The sequence below is a fragment of the Caenorhabditis briggsae genome (genome assembly GCF_000004555.2).
Source record: "Caenorhabditis briggsae complete genome, chrV, whole genome shotgun sequence".
NCBI lineage: Eukaryota > Metazoa > Nematoda > Chromadorea > Rhabditida > Rhabditidae > Caenorhabditis > Caenorhabditis briggsae.
The window spans coordinates 11,695,482-11,710,845 of record NC_013488.2 but is presented as its reverse complement, the minus strand read 5'-3'; the positions used below and the strand labels follow the sequence as shown (position 1 = coordinate 11,710,845).

Genomic DNA, 15,364 nt, shown 5'->3' with positions numbered 1-15,364 from the left:
CCGAATGGTGAAAAAACGGCCAAACCCGCGAAAAAATCGCCAAAAAGGAAAAAATAAGTCAAAAATTTTGCGAAGATATTTATTGTTGGGTTACGGTAGCACTCGTTTGCCGGCTGTGTTTTCGAAAATTCTCCTTGAAATACGGTGGCCTAACTTGTGTGAAAATTCGGCCACAACTCCAATTTTTTGCACAAGAATAATAGCACCTTTCTTACATGGAAATTTTTCCGGATTTTTTCGGTTTTCATGTCCGGCAGGTTAAAAACGTAAAAAACCACTGTCGGCCACTTGAAAAAACTGCTGTCAGGCGCCGTGACCTAGGTTTCTCACTGCGCGGGAGTTCAAATCCTCGTTCCTCCTAGCAACTTTTTTTTCGAAATTTTTTCGCGTTTAACGCCATTTTTCGGAGATTTCGGATTTTTTTCGAATTTTTTTCGCTATAATATTGGGAAAATAGACAACTTTTCGAACATTTTTAATGCAATAAAAATTTTTGGTCGGAGTCCCCCTTTAAAGGAAATACAGCAGAAATGCTTTCGTTAAAAATGCAGCTCCTGTTTTACTAAATGAAGACCATTTTTCCTCTACACACTTCATTATCAAAGTAAACCTTGAAATTTTTCAGGTGTTGCATTTACGACATAACAGTAACCTGTTTAATGACCCCTTATTTCTTTTTCCCATTTTTGGCTGGGTTTCCAGTGGGTTTACTTGCCACTTTTGGAGTTCCAGTACCTGTCCAACTTGTCGTTTCTGCGTTCATTTGTTATGCGACCATTTTCTCGATGGTATCAGTTTTTGAAAATCGATACAACATACTTCCTATCAACAATTATGCTATCAAAACTCGCCGGACAAAGTTTATCTACTACAGTTTTCGTTTTATTATGTTTACCATTACGGTAGCAATGCTTGGAATCGGATTTCCAGACCAAGAAAAAGTCGTTCTTGATCTTTTAGAACAGCTTTCATGTCCTTCTGAAGAATTTTTTCACAATGATATATTTGTGATAACTCATGATCCGCCATGAAGAGAATATACAATGGCTCTGGTCCTGATAACCTTAATCGGGGAAGCTTTACAACTGTTTTTTTTCTGTGGTGCTTGTATGTATCATCTTTTTTTCATGGCTAAATTCACGATTTCACTGAAAACTCATCAACTCCAGATTCGATATTTCTACATGGTTTTGATTCAAATATCAGTTCCAGTTACTTTTTTATTGATTCCATTTGCTTATTTTTGTTTCTCGGTTTTCACAGGTTACTATAATCAATCCATAAACAATGCTTTCATTTTGTTCCTACCTCTCCATGGGTTTTCTAGAACTACTGTAATGTTGATAATCCATAAGCCCTACAGATCTTTCATCTTTTCGTTAATTTCTCGTAATTCTAAGAATTCTATACATCGAGACAGTATTTTTACGACTAGGAAATCGTTATTATTCACTACTTCTTCCAAAAAGTTGGTTTCAAAAACTAAGACCCCATTACCGACATATTTTTAAAATGAACTTCATTGAATATTTCTTTGCCAAAAACAGAAATCAACTTTATTAATTTCAATAAAATCAAAGAATTCAACAAATCACCATTCGTTGAAAGTGTTACTTGGTTGCCAGGAGAACACTTGCCTCTGCTGAGTTCTCATTTTATAATCATCCATGTTCTGTGGAGCCAATGCAGAGTGTCCAACTACTTTGCTCGATTCACCTCGACCCCAAAGGTTTTGGTAACGAGGTGGGAGGAAGGTTTTTTTGATGTTGCGAATTTGTTCGTCGTTCTGGAAACCTTCAATTTGTTTACGAATAAAAACATATTCTAAACATATACCGGTCAATACAAATATGTACATGTTTTCAGCAGTTTTTGCCCATTTTCGAGAGTCAGGAGGCTTTCAAGTTTCGGATCACTTTAGTAATTTTTGAGAATGTAACACAGGCCTAAATTCAAAAATTTGAATTCAAAATTTTTTTCTGAAAATCCCTAGATATTTGCCGATTTTTTAACTTTTCAGTACAAAACCGGGACAAAAGTGAAAAAACTGGGAATTTCAAAAAGCTTGTGAATGCAAAGTTTTAAATTTAAATATGTTTCACACCCTCCAAAATGTTCAAGGGGATCGGAAACTTGACAGCCAAGCTCCAGAATCCTGAAAAAAGCTAAAATGGTAGAAAATCAACTGAAAAATTTGTAAATCTTATTGACCGGTACTGTAAACTAACTAAATTTAAACTTACAATTGTCCCCATATTTTGATATTGTTGAAGATTTCGTTGCATCAGCCAGTTACCTTGAGCTTCTACCAAGACCGAAACCATGATTGCCAACAGAAGTAAACAGCTTCGGGACATCGTTTTGAGCCTAAAATAGAAGATTGGGAAACATTTGAGCTGATATGGACACAGAAACTTTGAAAAGAATGAAAAGAATCGCGAATAAGTCCATGATTCCTAATAGATTCGGCAGGAAACGCGACGACGCCATCCACTTCCGAAGACTTGTTAGAAGAAGAGCAAAAGAAGAAAAAACCCTGTATACGTCAAGAAAAATGGAATTAGAAACAAGAGTTGACGTTGTGGTTGTCGTCGGGGTTTTTGAAGTGGTTTTGTTCGAAGAGTAGATGAATCCGGGGGTGTTAGTGTGTTAGTACAATGGAGAAAAGAGAACAAGGATGGATTATTTCAATTCGATGGAATTGTTTTTTTTTCTGGAAGCAAAAAGGAGAATGGGAAAATGGTGCTTTCATTTTTCTTGGCGAGAGAAGAAACATCAAGAAGAATCTCCTGGGAGTTATATCAAAGGATGAGTGATGATCGTGTTAGCACCCTGGCAAAAAAGAGCAAAAACATGAAAATCAAGAAATTCCAAGATATAGATCTCCCAGTAAGGGGCTGCATTTTCAGAAAACAAACCTGGAGTCCAGATGTTTTCCACTTCCAGCTCCGCCCGATATTTCTCAGATATGATTTTCGCTAAAATTTGAACCATTAAATACTAGTTTGAAAAATTATTGTTTCATTAGACACTGAAATTTGTATTTCTCATCTCAAATACCGTAAACACTCTGATAGAGCGTCATCCAAACCGTCAACTTGGTGTCCATATATCTCGGTTCCTGTTGAAGATATAAAGATTTTGTCATAAAGATTTTGTCCGGGATAAAAAAGATTTTGTCATCATAAAGATTTTGTCCGGGATAAATTAGCTCAAACTGGACAGTGTGAGAGCCCTTCTATTACCGATCTTACGGTAATCAACTAAAAGAAATTTTATTATTATTCTAATTGAAAAAAATCAACGGAAGTTACAAGTTTGCGTGCCTGAAGACTGAACATTGAATACAAATTCAAAAGTTTGGAAATTCCAACAAAAAAACACACATTTCGAGAGGGCACTATTGCTATGCAACCGAACGCTTAAAGAGAAAATTGTTCCACAGAAAAGCAAAAAAAAGGAAATAAAACTTTCTCATAGAATTCACAAAGAAAGAAAAAATCTGAATAACAGAATTCCAAAATATAATGTATCCTTGGAACGAATTTTACAAGGGGTATAGAAATAACAATGATATTTCACACGAGGGCTAGAATAATAAAAACGGAAAGCCATTGAAATTTTCGTCATAGTTTTCTGAAGTTGCTCATAACAAAGGTATTCATTTTTGGAACAAAACACGTCGACACACTTTTTTAGAATACTTGGGAATGCTGCCCAACAAACGGAGTATTCGCAGGTTCTACTAAGAAAAAAACAAATGAAATCGGATTTCAGGTGTGAATTATTCAGATTCACTAAAAAAAAAGGCCCGACCACCTTGTGTGACACCAAAACACAATCTGGGAAAGTAAAAAAAATCTCCAAAGTATATGCATTAGAAAAACAGGGATATCAAAATCATATATATTTATTTTCTAGACATTCGAAGAATTCTGTAAGTCTTCTACCCGGAAAAGAGGAAACAATATGTCAAAAACTATTAAATTAGAATCGAGAGCGAGAAGCGGCACCCATTGAAATAAATGAAGATTGGTCCCGTAGAAAAACATTGTTTGCAGAGCAAATTCTCCAAATTTTTGTTAGGAATACTTCATATAACGGTCTATTGAGAAAAATCATCGCAAGTGTACTCATAGTGCCATGGAGAGATGCAATTACAAGTGCCACATAACCGAATCCTGAAATAAATTCAAAAATTGAAACAGTTATACAAGTTACAGAATTTACCATTTCCATCAACATTAAAAATCACAGATATTGCATAAATGAAGATAGGGAAACCCAACATTATTCCATGAACACTAATTTGGCAAAACAGACTGATCAGAAAAGATTTATGCATCGCAATGGTTCTTAATGAAGCTCTAGTTTGCATAACCATTTCTCGAAGTGCAAATAAAGAGGTCCCACCCATAAAACTACATAAAAATGATCCAATAATTACAGAAAATAATGCAGAACCATTAAAAAGATGAATTGGTTTGAGACCAGTTTCTGATGTCTTTGGGAGAGTGAGTGCGGACATACAGAGAATTTCTGGGTACACATCCAGAATCTGTAATTTTGAATTTGTTTTGCACTGGATTTTTACAGAGAGGTTCTTTTTAGAGAATCCCTTGAAGTGTCGTTTGCTGAACTTTCGTATTCTTGGAACACATGCTCAAGTGGGTTGACTAACGAATCTCACTCAAAGTTCTACATGGTTTTGGAACATGAACCCGTATTTTTTATTTATCTCGAATATTCACCAAAATATATTTTCATTAAATTTATCCTTAATTTGTTAGAATTTTTTATGGAAACCATGAAATATTAAACCATAAATCATTCCATTGAACACATTCGCTCACCGGAAATTTTATTTTATGACTTGTCTGATCGAATAGCCCAACTACACTCAAAGCCAATGAAGACACTGTAGCTATCGTCCCAAATATCAGAATCCACCAATTGACAGCTGCTAATTTTGATGCTCTTTTGACCCCTTCTGAACTTAAACTACTATCCACAATCAATTTGAATCGATAATGAAATAATTCCACAATTGACCAACATGTAACAACAATAATGAGAAGGAATACAAATAAAGTGAATCCTCCATTCACATATTTCAAATTATAAATGCCAGTAAACCTGATCACTGGATATGGAAGATATAGAACTGGCTTCATGACTACAGACAGGTGAAATTCAAATATCACATTGCTGAAATACAAAAAATATAAGTAACAGATGTATTGGATTACTGCGTCGACTGAATTTCAATTAAAATACAGCTGTTCTCTGTGTGCTTTATGCTAGGAACTGAATTTGAACATTACTGACATGTATCGAAAAATCAATGAATGTAATTTTAATTGTACGATAGAAATAATTTTTATAGTAAAGCATAACCAACCTGACAGCATGTGTAGCCAAATACCTTTTATACATTTTAAAATTTGACGACTTTTCAGAATACAAAGTATAAAATGCAACAGCATAAATAGGTGCAGCAATCATATGTGCGGTTGTTAAGCTGATACTGTATCCGAGAGGTCCTGGTTTGGAACACATTTCCCTATCATCATACAAAAGTTGACTCCATTCTTGCTTTGATCGAGAGAAAATTGAAACTTCTGGAAAGAACGGCATGAATATGAAATTCTTAAAAATGACTAGTGATTCGAAAGATTCGGAGAGTTTAGAAAGCAGGTGGAGGCGGGGAAGAAGGAATAAGATATCAAAATTTGATTATTTAATTTCGCTTAAATGATTCGAAATTCAATCAAACTGCAAACAAGAAAATACATTTAGGGAATAAGATAAAGAGACAGATCACCAATTAACTGGATTTGTCGGGTTTTTAGACTATTAACAAAGCTATAAAAACAAAGGCATGCATTCTGAATAACGTAAAACCTGTATCAGAAGGGTCCCTTTAAGAAAAGGGTTTAACGTAAAACCTGTATCAGAAGGGTCCCTTTAAGAGAAGGGTTCTTTCTAATGCAGGTGTTAGAATTTCACAGTATACTATATTTTAACTGAACTTTGAAGAGACCTGACGAAAACACAAACTTTATTCTATTCTTTGAATTTTTCGAATGAAAGGTGCTAAATTGATCCTACTGCAAAACCAAATGCTTTCGGAATTATTTGATTTGACGATTCAATGAATTTATTGCATGGATAAGTATAAAAATTGCGTCATTGCTTTATTGATCTCCAACCTTTGGTCTCCAAACTTTTCCCCTATATCTTACATACTTTTGTCATGTCTTCTGTGCATACATGAGGTGATTTGTAAATTTTGAGCTGTTGTTCAAATTGCGACCGGAATATTTCGAAAACTAAAAATATTGCAGCTTGTATTTTAACACCATTGTGTTTCTCGTACTTGTTGTACACAATAAACACCAAATCGCGATCTAATTTATCAAAATTTTAAAAAATTCGGCAAATTTTCAAGACCTCAAAAACTCCCAAATTCGGAAAATAAATCGGAGGGTCCAAAATTTTGGGGTCATTGGGGTATAAAGCAATTTAGGGGTACAAAATCCTCGATTCGGGGTACAAAATACCGGAAAACCGATTTGTTGTACCCTCTGTTGTACCCTCCGAATTATGTCCCCCAAATTTACAAATATCCCTCATGTATGCTTCTGTGTATTTTCAAATAAATTAGCGTTCACTTGTCAGTGGTATTTTACCCTTCAATGAAATAAAGCCTAGGGTCCTCAGGTGCATCGAGGATACATTGGTTCTAACCTTTTTTGATGTACTCCCTGGTTTTCGCAGATTTGTTTTTTTCTCGAATATTATGTTTTGCATCATTCTCCCAATAAATCTGAGCAAACTTTATTTACTTATAAAATTTCCATCAGACTTCCCATTCCGTAAAAATCGCCTGATCTCTTGTTAAATTGATCTCATTTATTTTATCGTCACTTGTTCCAGTAATCACAAGACACCATGATCATTCATTTGACCCTCTGACTAATGACATTCTAAAAAAGCAGCCGTTTCTGAAGTCTGCTGATCATAAAACTAATCGAAATTAACTTTCGGCACATTATCAGCGCTCCGGTTTTATCCTTCAAAATTACTTTTTCTAATTTCTGCTTGACCTAAAAATATTTCCGTCTAAAAACGTTGAATTTCAGAATGGCTCATGATCATAACTTGGTCGTTTTTGCACAGACTTGGCATATTTCCTTCGGAATACTCGGCACAATTCTGAATGGATCTCTCGTTTTTCTGGCAGTTTTTAAATCTCCAAAAGCTATCCAGTTGTATTCAAAACTCATTATCAATTTCGCTTTGACAGATTTGTTTGCTTGTTTGTTAGACATGTTCATTGAAATTAGGTACCGGTTGTTACAAAAATAAACCAACTGACAATCTCCTACCCAGATTGCTCCCTTCTCCGAACGAAGCTACAATGACATACATTTTGAATGGATTCTGTACATATTTTGGATTGAACACATGTACAATAGGGTAACTTTAACAACAACAACAACAGTGATTTGAATTTCTTCGGTTAACTTTTTTCAGATTGAGTCTCTTCATTCATACACTGACGCATTCTTTATGGTCCCTTTTAATTTCGTTTGGTTACCGGTATTTCATTCTTTTCCATACATCTCCAAAACTCAAACATGTATTGCTGACAATATTGATTTTCTACATACCATCTTTCATTCAAGCCGTAAGTATCCACACTTCAATATACTATCACAAATGATATTTTCAGATGACGTATTGGACAAATTTTGTAGACCGTGCCACAATTCTTCCAATTGCAAAACGAGTTTATCCGGAATATAACTTCAGCGAGGAACCAGGTCTTTTGACAGGAATAACAAACCTGTTCTCCGTTTCTGCAATGTACGCAATTCTTCATATGACTCTTCCTGTGACTCCCGTATACATATCAATATTCATTCTTCGAAGGAAAATCATAAAAATGTTGATGAGGAGTCGAAATGTGATGTCAAAGGAAACAAAAGCTGTTCATGCTCAATTACTGAAAGTAGATGAATGCATCCGGGAATAAAATAAAAGAGATTTGAATTTTCAGGCCCTCACATTTCAAGCATTGATTCCTGTAGCTGCATGGACTGCGGTTTATACAGTACTGGCCAAAAAGGTATTCGCAAATAGTTTTTCGAGCATAACTTTTCTGAAACTTCCCGGATCAATCTGATATTTTAAGACAAAGTTTAAAACGGTAAAAGAAACTGATTCAACAACAAGAATAGTCAAAATTTCAAAAAATGGAAAAAAAATCGAAAAATTCATGAAAATTGCAAAAACCCGGTAAATGGAACTTTGACTTCTGAGATCTAGGATAGACCGGTAAACGAAAAATAACAATAGAAAATGAATAAAATAGCTTTAGTACTTCGTTGGGAAGCCTTTGGCGTCGATTACCGCCTGACATCTTCTTGGCATCGAGTCGAGAAAAGTGTCGATGACAGACATCGGGATGGCCTGCCAGACATCTTGGAGTTGGTCGAACTTCTGGTTGGCATTCGAGGCACGGATCCTCTAAGCTGTCTCTCGACATGCTCCCAGAGGTGTTCGATCGGATTCAAGTCCGGAGATTGACTTGGCCAGTACAGAAGATCCACGTGGCGGCGTCGGAACCACTCCTTGATGTGCTTCGAGGTGTGCTTCGGGTCGTTATTCTGTTGGAAAACGAACGCCCGGCCCACAGTAGACCGTGCCCAGGGTCTCATTGTGTTCTCCAAGATGTCTTCATACACAAAGCGATCCATGATGCCCGTAATTCTTCTCAGCGGGCCGATTGAAGTCCCAGAGAAGCAGCCCCAGACCATCACCGATCCACCTCCATGCTTGACGGTTTGGAGCTGGTAGCTGGGATCGAACCGACATCCAACCGGACGGCGAATCCACTTGATACCGTCAGTACCGAACAGATTGAACTAGGATTCGTCGCTGAACACGTGATTAGCCCAATCCTGACGTCCCCAGTGGAGATGAGCTCTGGCCCATGCTACGCGGGCGATTCTGTTCTTCTTGCTGATCGATGGTTTCTTAGCTGGCCGTCGTCCATGGAGTCCAGCATCTTGAAGACGTCTTCTGACGGTTCTCAGGGATGGTGTGACTTCATTTGGAGTCTTCACGACCATCTGAATGTCCGTAGAACTCCTCTGGGGATCCTCTCTTGAAGCTCGGACGATGTTCCGATCCATGTTCTTCGACGTGATACGCGGTCTTCCAGGCGATTTTCGCTCCACCAAGGCTCCCTAAACATTTTTTCCATAACTATACTATTTTCGAATATTACCTCATCCCGAAACTGCTTCAAGATCTTCTCGATGGCACGTTTAGTAACATTGAACTGCTGCGCCAAGAGGTCCTTGGAACATCCACTTCTGAAGCCGATGACGATGGCTTTACGGATGTCCTGAGAGATGTTTTTTTTTTCCGAGGGGTCTGGCCATGTCTGTAAACAGTTTTAAATACATAGGAGCCAAAACCAACATTCTTAGAAACCATAATATCCAAAAATATAAAAATATGAAAAAAGTGAAAAAACGAAAAAATTGAAAAAATTGAAAAAAAACAAAAAATTTCTGAAAATGATGCAATTTCCTTGTACGCAATTTGTCGTCACCGTGTACGACATGCACAGTAAAATTTTCAGATCGATCCCTTAAGTTTCAGCAAAGTTACTCTCAAAAAATCGTTTGCGAATACCTTTTTGGCCAGTACTGTATCTACATTGCTAGTTAGTTTCAAAAACCTGTATGATAAAACAACGTTTTGATGAAGTTTCTCAAGATTAGTATACTGTAAAACCTGCAATTTAAGGGCCAATTATATTTAATTTGAGCCAATTTTTCTCAATTTGTGTCAAAGATTTTTAAAAGTTGACCGCTGATAAATTGTTTGTCATAATATCACCAACGTTTTATCAGTTGACACATTTTTGATATCTCGGATAGGAGCCAAGAAAAATTAGCTCAAACTTAGCATTAGGGGCCTTTTTATTACATGTTTTACAGTATACGCATTACAACTTCAATGTTACAGTGCAATTCGGCTTGCTCCGTGGAAAAGTATTCGAATATCTCATATTCTCCACAGTGATCTTCATGCCCGTGATTTCCCCGATCACTTATTTGATTTATGTCAGACCGTATAGACTATGTTTGCTCAGGTAGACAGCATACCTTTCCGACTAACTGTTTTACTAAAAATTCAGAACGTTCTGTGGAAAGTGTGCTGGGAGTGCGGTTGAAGACAAGAACCGAACAAGGTTCTATACTCAGTACGATTACTCAACGACCAGACAATAACAATACCAGGTGAAAGAGGCCTCCCTGAAGATTTAAAGATTTTTGTTCTCAATTTCTTTTTCATATTAAAATTGTTTATTGTGTTCCATTCAGTAAATGTTTTGGATAAATGCTAAAAGAATCTGGATAAACAGACCAATTACAGGAAAATATCGAAAACAATACAAAACTGTATAACAAAGCGGTTCCAAGAGCCTGAAAGGTTCATCATTGTATTAAAAATATTACCAGAGTTGGAGTTTTCTGATCAGTTAAATATGCTTTTATTAACTATACGAGAGTTTGTTCAGATTCCCAGCAAAACGTTTAAAAACTATAATTATTGTTTTTCCTACAAACCACGATTATCGTTAGATGTCTTGAGTTCTCTTTTAGGCATTTCGAATCCCTCAATTATTTCCCAAAAGTGGCGGATTAGTGGTCAACATCAAAAAGAGAATTTTCGTTAGGTTCTTCCAATTCTGAGTGGCACGTTTTATCAAACATAAAAATAGAACTACGAAGATAATTCTGTTCCGCAATTCTTTTTGGCAACTTCTCTGAAGCTGATCTAATAAACTTCTGGAAACCGGGCAAGGGATGGAGGTGGTCTAAGTTATTCATTTACGAAGAAAGCAAAAACCACGTGCTTTTTTGAAACTATTTTTTTATTGCTCACCATTGATAGCTACTCTTATCCTAGCCACATTTTCTTCGTGATCTCTCGGTCCCTTGACAGAAGTCAAATTAAGGTGGAAACTGGTACTTAGATGTAGACATATGATTAGGTCCCTGATATATATTCATATTTGAGTGTCGTTAATTCGTGCGTTTTATTAACCTAAGATTCCTTCGACTGATCTTTTCTGATTCTTTCATTTTTAGAATGTCTGTGGACATTGAATTGACCACCACCTTCAGAATTTTGCATGCCTTTTTCGGAGGTGCCGGAACTATTCTGAACTTGATTCTTTTGTTGTTGGCATTATTTCAATCTCCTAAAGTTATCCGATTGTATGCAACTTTGATTATCAATTTTGCTATCACAGATTTATTGGCTTGTCTTTTGGATACTTTCATCGAAATCAGGTGAGGCAAAAAATGAGAGAACACCTTTTTATTTTTAATTTTCCAGAGTTCTCCCTTATCCAAATGAAGATTCAATGGCCCATGTTATGAATGGTTCCTGCAAATATTTTGGTCTGACAACATGTGCTGTTGGGTACGAACCTATAAAATTTCTTGTTAACTTAAACCCTTCATTTTTAGATTCAGCTTATATCTTCACACTCTTACTCATTCAATCTGGTCATTGCTCATTTCATTCGGTTATCGATATCTGATTTTGTTCAAGATTAGTCTAAAACGTAAAACTATAATCCTGGTGATTTTGGCATTTTACTTCCCTTCTTTCTTGCAAGGAGTGCGTTTTTAGTACATTTAGTGATTGTATATAAGACTATTCAGGTCACTTATTGGAGCAATTTCGTGGAACGCTATGAGATATTGCCCATAGTTCGAAGAGTTCATCCAGACTACGACTTTAGTGAACATATAGGTCTTTTGACTGGAATAACTGACTTGTATTCTCCTTCCGTAGTATATGGAATGCTTCATACTACACTTCAAGTAACACCAGTTTACATTTCAATTTTTATAATTAGATGGAAAACTGTGAAGATATTAACGAAGAACAAAGAATCTATGTCAAAAGAAACTAAAGCACTGCACACTCAACTTTTGAGAGTTTTGACCCTTCAAGCTGTCCTCCCATCTACATCTTTCTTCACAACTTATCTCTTCATGGGACGTAAGTAAAATTTTATTAAAACACACTTGTAATATTCCGGGCCGGGCCGGGCCTGAGGAAATTTTCAAGGCCCAGGCCCGGTATCAAAAATACTGTATTTTTGAGCCAAATTTTGAGCTCTCAATATAATTCTCTCCATTTTTTTTTCTTTTTGTTTTTTTTGGATTGTTTGTCGGTTTGATCTCAAAAGGTCGAAAAAACTCAAAAAAAATTTTTTTGATCGAAAAAAATCACATATGTGTTTTTTGAAAATTTCAAAACTTGTGAAATGACGGGATCGCCGGGCCGGGCCCGGCCTTCGAAATTCGAAAAAAGCCCGACCCAGTCCGGCCCGGCCTGTTACAAATATGATTAAAAACACTTTGAAGTAATTAAATATTTCCAGTGAAATTCGGTCTCCTCAGTGGCCAAATCTATGAACACTTGGTGTTTTCTATTGCCATATTCCTGCCTGTAGTTTCCCCAATAACATATATTGTCTTTATCAAACCGTACCGATTGTTTTTTATAAGGTAGAAAGAACATTCTCGATGGAAAAAGTCTAAATTTTGTTTTCAGAAAATTTTGTAAAAAATGCTGCAAAAGTGTAATTCAAGAAAGAACCCAAACACGGATGTACAGTCAACATGATCAATCGTCGAGCGGGAATCGGAAATAATTTGATTTAAAATGTTTAAAGTGTATTTAAAATAATTTAATCATACATAAATAAAATGTTATCATCAAAGTGTTCATAATTTTAACGATCTGACTGGTAAAGGTTTTCCATCGGGCCCTTGTGGTCCGACTGCGTCATCAGCATGGTAAGGGGTACCGTATACAATCATGTATCTGAAAATGTGTAATTTGAACAATGTAATAATGGACATTTAAAATTGTTGAGTGATTGATTCTATACAAATAATTGATAGTTTTAAAATGAACGTCTGTTCACTATCAGTAAGAACTTGATTTTTGAAACATAACATTTTTCTGAAAGATAATAACAATGTTTCAATTTTTACAAAAGGAAAACGAGACATTCAAAAAAAGCTGACTCACTTTCCATCAATCTCCAATTTACAGACCAAATCTCCTGAGAAATTGATATTTTGAGCAAAATCCGCATGAGACACAACACTTTCGAACGGGTGTCCAAACATTTTTTCCGTAGCTCTTTGCAATTTATTTGCGATAAGTTGAAGGTTACAAGGATTGAAATTCGGGAGCTCTTTTACTTCTTTATATGTCGATTCGACAACATTATTCAATTCCAAATTACAGCAAACATATCCAGATGGATTATGAAAACAAGTTTGGAGTGGAAGAGTATCTTTCGGAGGATAGGAATACTTTACATTCGGTTTGCTGGAGTACTTCGTTTGTTTTTCTCCTTCTCGAATCTTCAGAATTTTAATGATAGTTTAAATTGCTTTGAAATTCAAAACTCACATTAGAACTGTACTCGGACTTCTCTTCTTCTTCCCTGTGACCATCTCCGTCTCCGTGCTCTCCGGATCCTGTTCTATAGGCGTCTTTGTTTTCTAATTTCTGAATTTTTGAAATTTGATCATTTTCAAAGAAAATACAATAACCTTTCCCCTGTAAACTGGAATCCTCATAAGTTTGTTCTGCTCTGCCCTCTTCGCGAAATCAATTATTGTGGGTTGGGATACGGTAGTGGGTTTCTGTGTAGTACGGTCCTCATCATCGTAGTAATCGCCATCTCCATCTTCTGTTATATCATCGATTTGTGCTCCTTCGCCTTCTGGAGAGTCTTCATCACGGTCACTATCGTCTTCTTCACTGCTGTCTTTTGTTCTAGTCTTTTGTTTTCTTCCCTTTTTCCTTCCACGGCCCCTATTTGATGACTTTGAACATACTGAAATCTCAGACCTTAGAAAAAGTAACTTCATTCAAAAACACTCACAATCACAAGCAACTTCCTTCTCTTCACTATCTTCCTCTTCTGACATTTCCCTACATAATCTACACATTTTCGAATTTGCTCTTCCCTTCTTCTTCTTCCCTTTCCGCCTGTTATTCCGATTTCTCCCACTATTTTTTGGACTTTGATATTTTCCCTGAAATTCTTTTAAAACTCGCTATTACCAAATCCCATTTTCTACCTACTCACAACATTTCTATCCGTATAATAATTAGTTTCTATAGCTTGATTCGGAGGACTAACTTGTAGTTGTGGAGGACGTCGTTGCGGAGGTTGATTATAGTTTGTATTCACTGATTGCTGCTGATACTGTGCAGGCTGTCCTGTAGCATTTTGTTGTAAATTTTGGTGATAAAGGTTTGGAAGGGGATTCCGAGGTGGAGGCGCTGGTGGCGGATAAGCACTGTAGTTCTGCTTGGAGTTCTGTGCTAAAATTGGTTGGTTGGAATATGGGTTTGCATTGTAGATTTGGGCTGGATTCAATATTGGAACAACTTGACGCTCCACTACGTGCCGTTGTGGAGGTGGAAGCCTTGGAGCATTGGAATCAACAGGTTGGATAAGAGTATGGTGTCGAGGTGGTGGGTTGTGAGACTGAAACAATCAACCATTGCATTTTAAAAAAGTTTGATAGATGGTTTAGATGAACTTTCAGAACATCGCACAAAAAATTCAAGTGATTAGTTCAACAATCATGAAATAAAAATTACCGCGTTTGGTATCCATCTCTGAGGAAGAGGTAGTGGTTGTAAAAAGGTCTTCCCACCGGAATGAGCAGCATGAATCGTTCTGTTTTGATGAGTTGTAGAAGCTCTTTTCACACGCTTCCCCGTTGGCTCATTCATCAAAATAAACTCCCACATTGGGACTATTTTTATTTGTCCGCGGATTTGAAATTTCGGATCTTTGATTCGCTTGCAAGAATTATTAGGTACTCCATATCGGTTATCTAAAGAGATTGTATGTTTGTTGTTTGTACAAATCACACAATTTTAACATTTTAAGTGACACCGTAAATTCTGTGATAGAAGAATCAGCACTTCTATTATTCCAAGGTACCTCCGGAGGGCCCTTCTATAACAGGACCAATTAAATTAGAAAGGGGCCTTCTAAACTGAGCAATTTTTGAGCAAAAAAGGTGTTTCAACAACTTTCTATAAAACTTTCGAAATTATGAAATATTTTTCACTGAAAACGTACAGAATTTTTGAATGTCAAACAATATATTTTAGGGGTTTTTTTTCTGTTTTTTCTGTTGTTTCATAAAATCCGTATTAGATAAGGCCATTTAAAGGGGGCATCCGCTAATTCCAAATTTTTTGAGATTTTTATGTC

The 15,364-nt window shown here is 36.3% G+C and overlaps 5 protein-coding genes across 5 annotated transcripts; 2 read left to right on the top strand and 3 right to left on the bottom strand.

Moving 5' to 3' along the window:
- Nucleotides 1-1,591: 1,591 nt before the first annotated feature.
- CBG09292 lies at nucleotides 1,592-2,357 on the bottom strand (the record flags this gene model as incomplete). Its single annotated transcript, XM_002636795.1, has 2 exons — nucleotides 1,592-1,786; nucleotides 2,244-2,357. 2 exons carry the CDS (start codon nucleotides 2,355-2,357, stop codon nucleotides 1,592-1,594), a joined length of 309 nt encoding a protein of 102 aa, XP_002636841.1.
- A 1,630-nt stretch (nucleotides 2,358-3,987) lies between these two features.
- Nucleotides 3,988-5,637, bottom strand: CBG09293 (the record flags this gene model as incomplete). Its single annotated transcript, XM_002636796.2, has 4 exons — nucleotides 3,988-4,181; nucleotides 4,231-4,558; nucleotides 4,854-5,208; nucleotides 5,402-5,637. 4 exons carry the CDS (start codon nucleotides 5,635-5,637, stop codon nucleotides 3,988-3,990), a joined length of 1,113 nt encoding a protein of 370 aa, XP_002636842.2.
- A 1,509-nt stretch (nucleotides 5,638-7,146) lies between these two features.
- On the top strand, nucleotides 7,147-10,313 carry CBG09294 (the record flags this gene model as incomplete). The annotated part of the gene is made up of 7 exons (XM_045237752.1): nucleotides 7,147-7,349; nucleotides 7,396-7,482; nucleotides 7,540-7,693; nucleotides 7,739-8,017; nucleotides 8,066-8,134; nucleotides 10,020-10,174; nucleotides 10,220-10,313. The coding sequence occupies 7 exons, from the start codon at nucleotides 7,147-7,149 to the stop codon at nucleotides 10,311-10,313; spliced, it is 1,041 nt and encodes a 346-aa protein (XP_045094084.1).
- An 865-nt stretch (nucleotides 10,314-11,178) lies between these two features.
- Cbr-srd-16 lies at nucleotides 11,179-12,618 on the top strand (the record flags this gene model as incomplete). Its single annotated transcript, XM_002636798.2, has 5 exons — nucleotides 11,179-11,381; nucleotides 11,428-11,514; nucleotides 11,562-11,715; nucleotides 11,760-12,102; nucleotides 12,488-12,618. 5 exons carry the CDS (start codon nucleotides 11,179-11,181, stop codon nucleotides 12,616-12,618), a joined length of 918 nt encoding a protein of 305 aa, XP_002636844.2.
- A 215-nt stretch (nucleotides 12,619-12,833) lies between these two features.
- Nucleotides 12,834-14,892, bottom strand: Cbr-grd-9 (the record flags this gene model as incomplete). Its single annotated transcript, XM_045237751.1, has 7 exons — nucleotides 12,834-12,933; nucleotides 13,144-13,484; nucleotides 13,534-13,632; nucleotides 13,677-13,963; nucleotides 14,012-14,165; nucleotides 14,219-14,623; nucleotides 14,740-14,892. The coding sequence occupies 7 exons, from the start codon at nucleotides 14,890-14,892 to the stop codon at nucleotides 12,834-12,836; spliced, it is 1,539 nt and encodes a 512-aa protein (XP_045094083.1).
- Nucleotides 14,893-15,364: the final 472 nt, after the last annotated feature.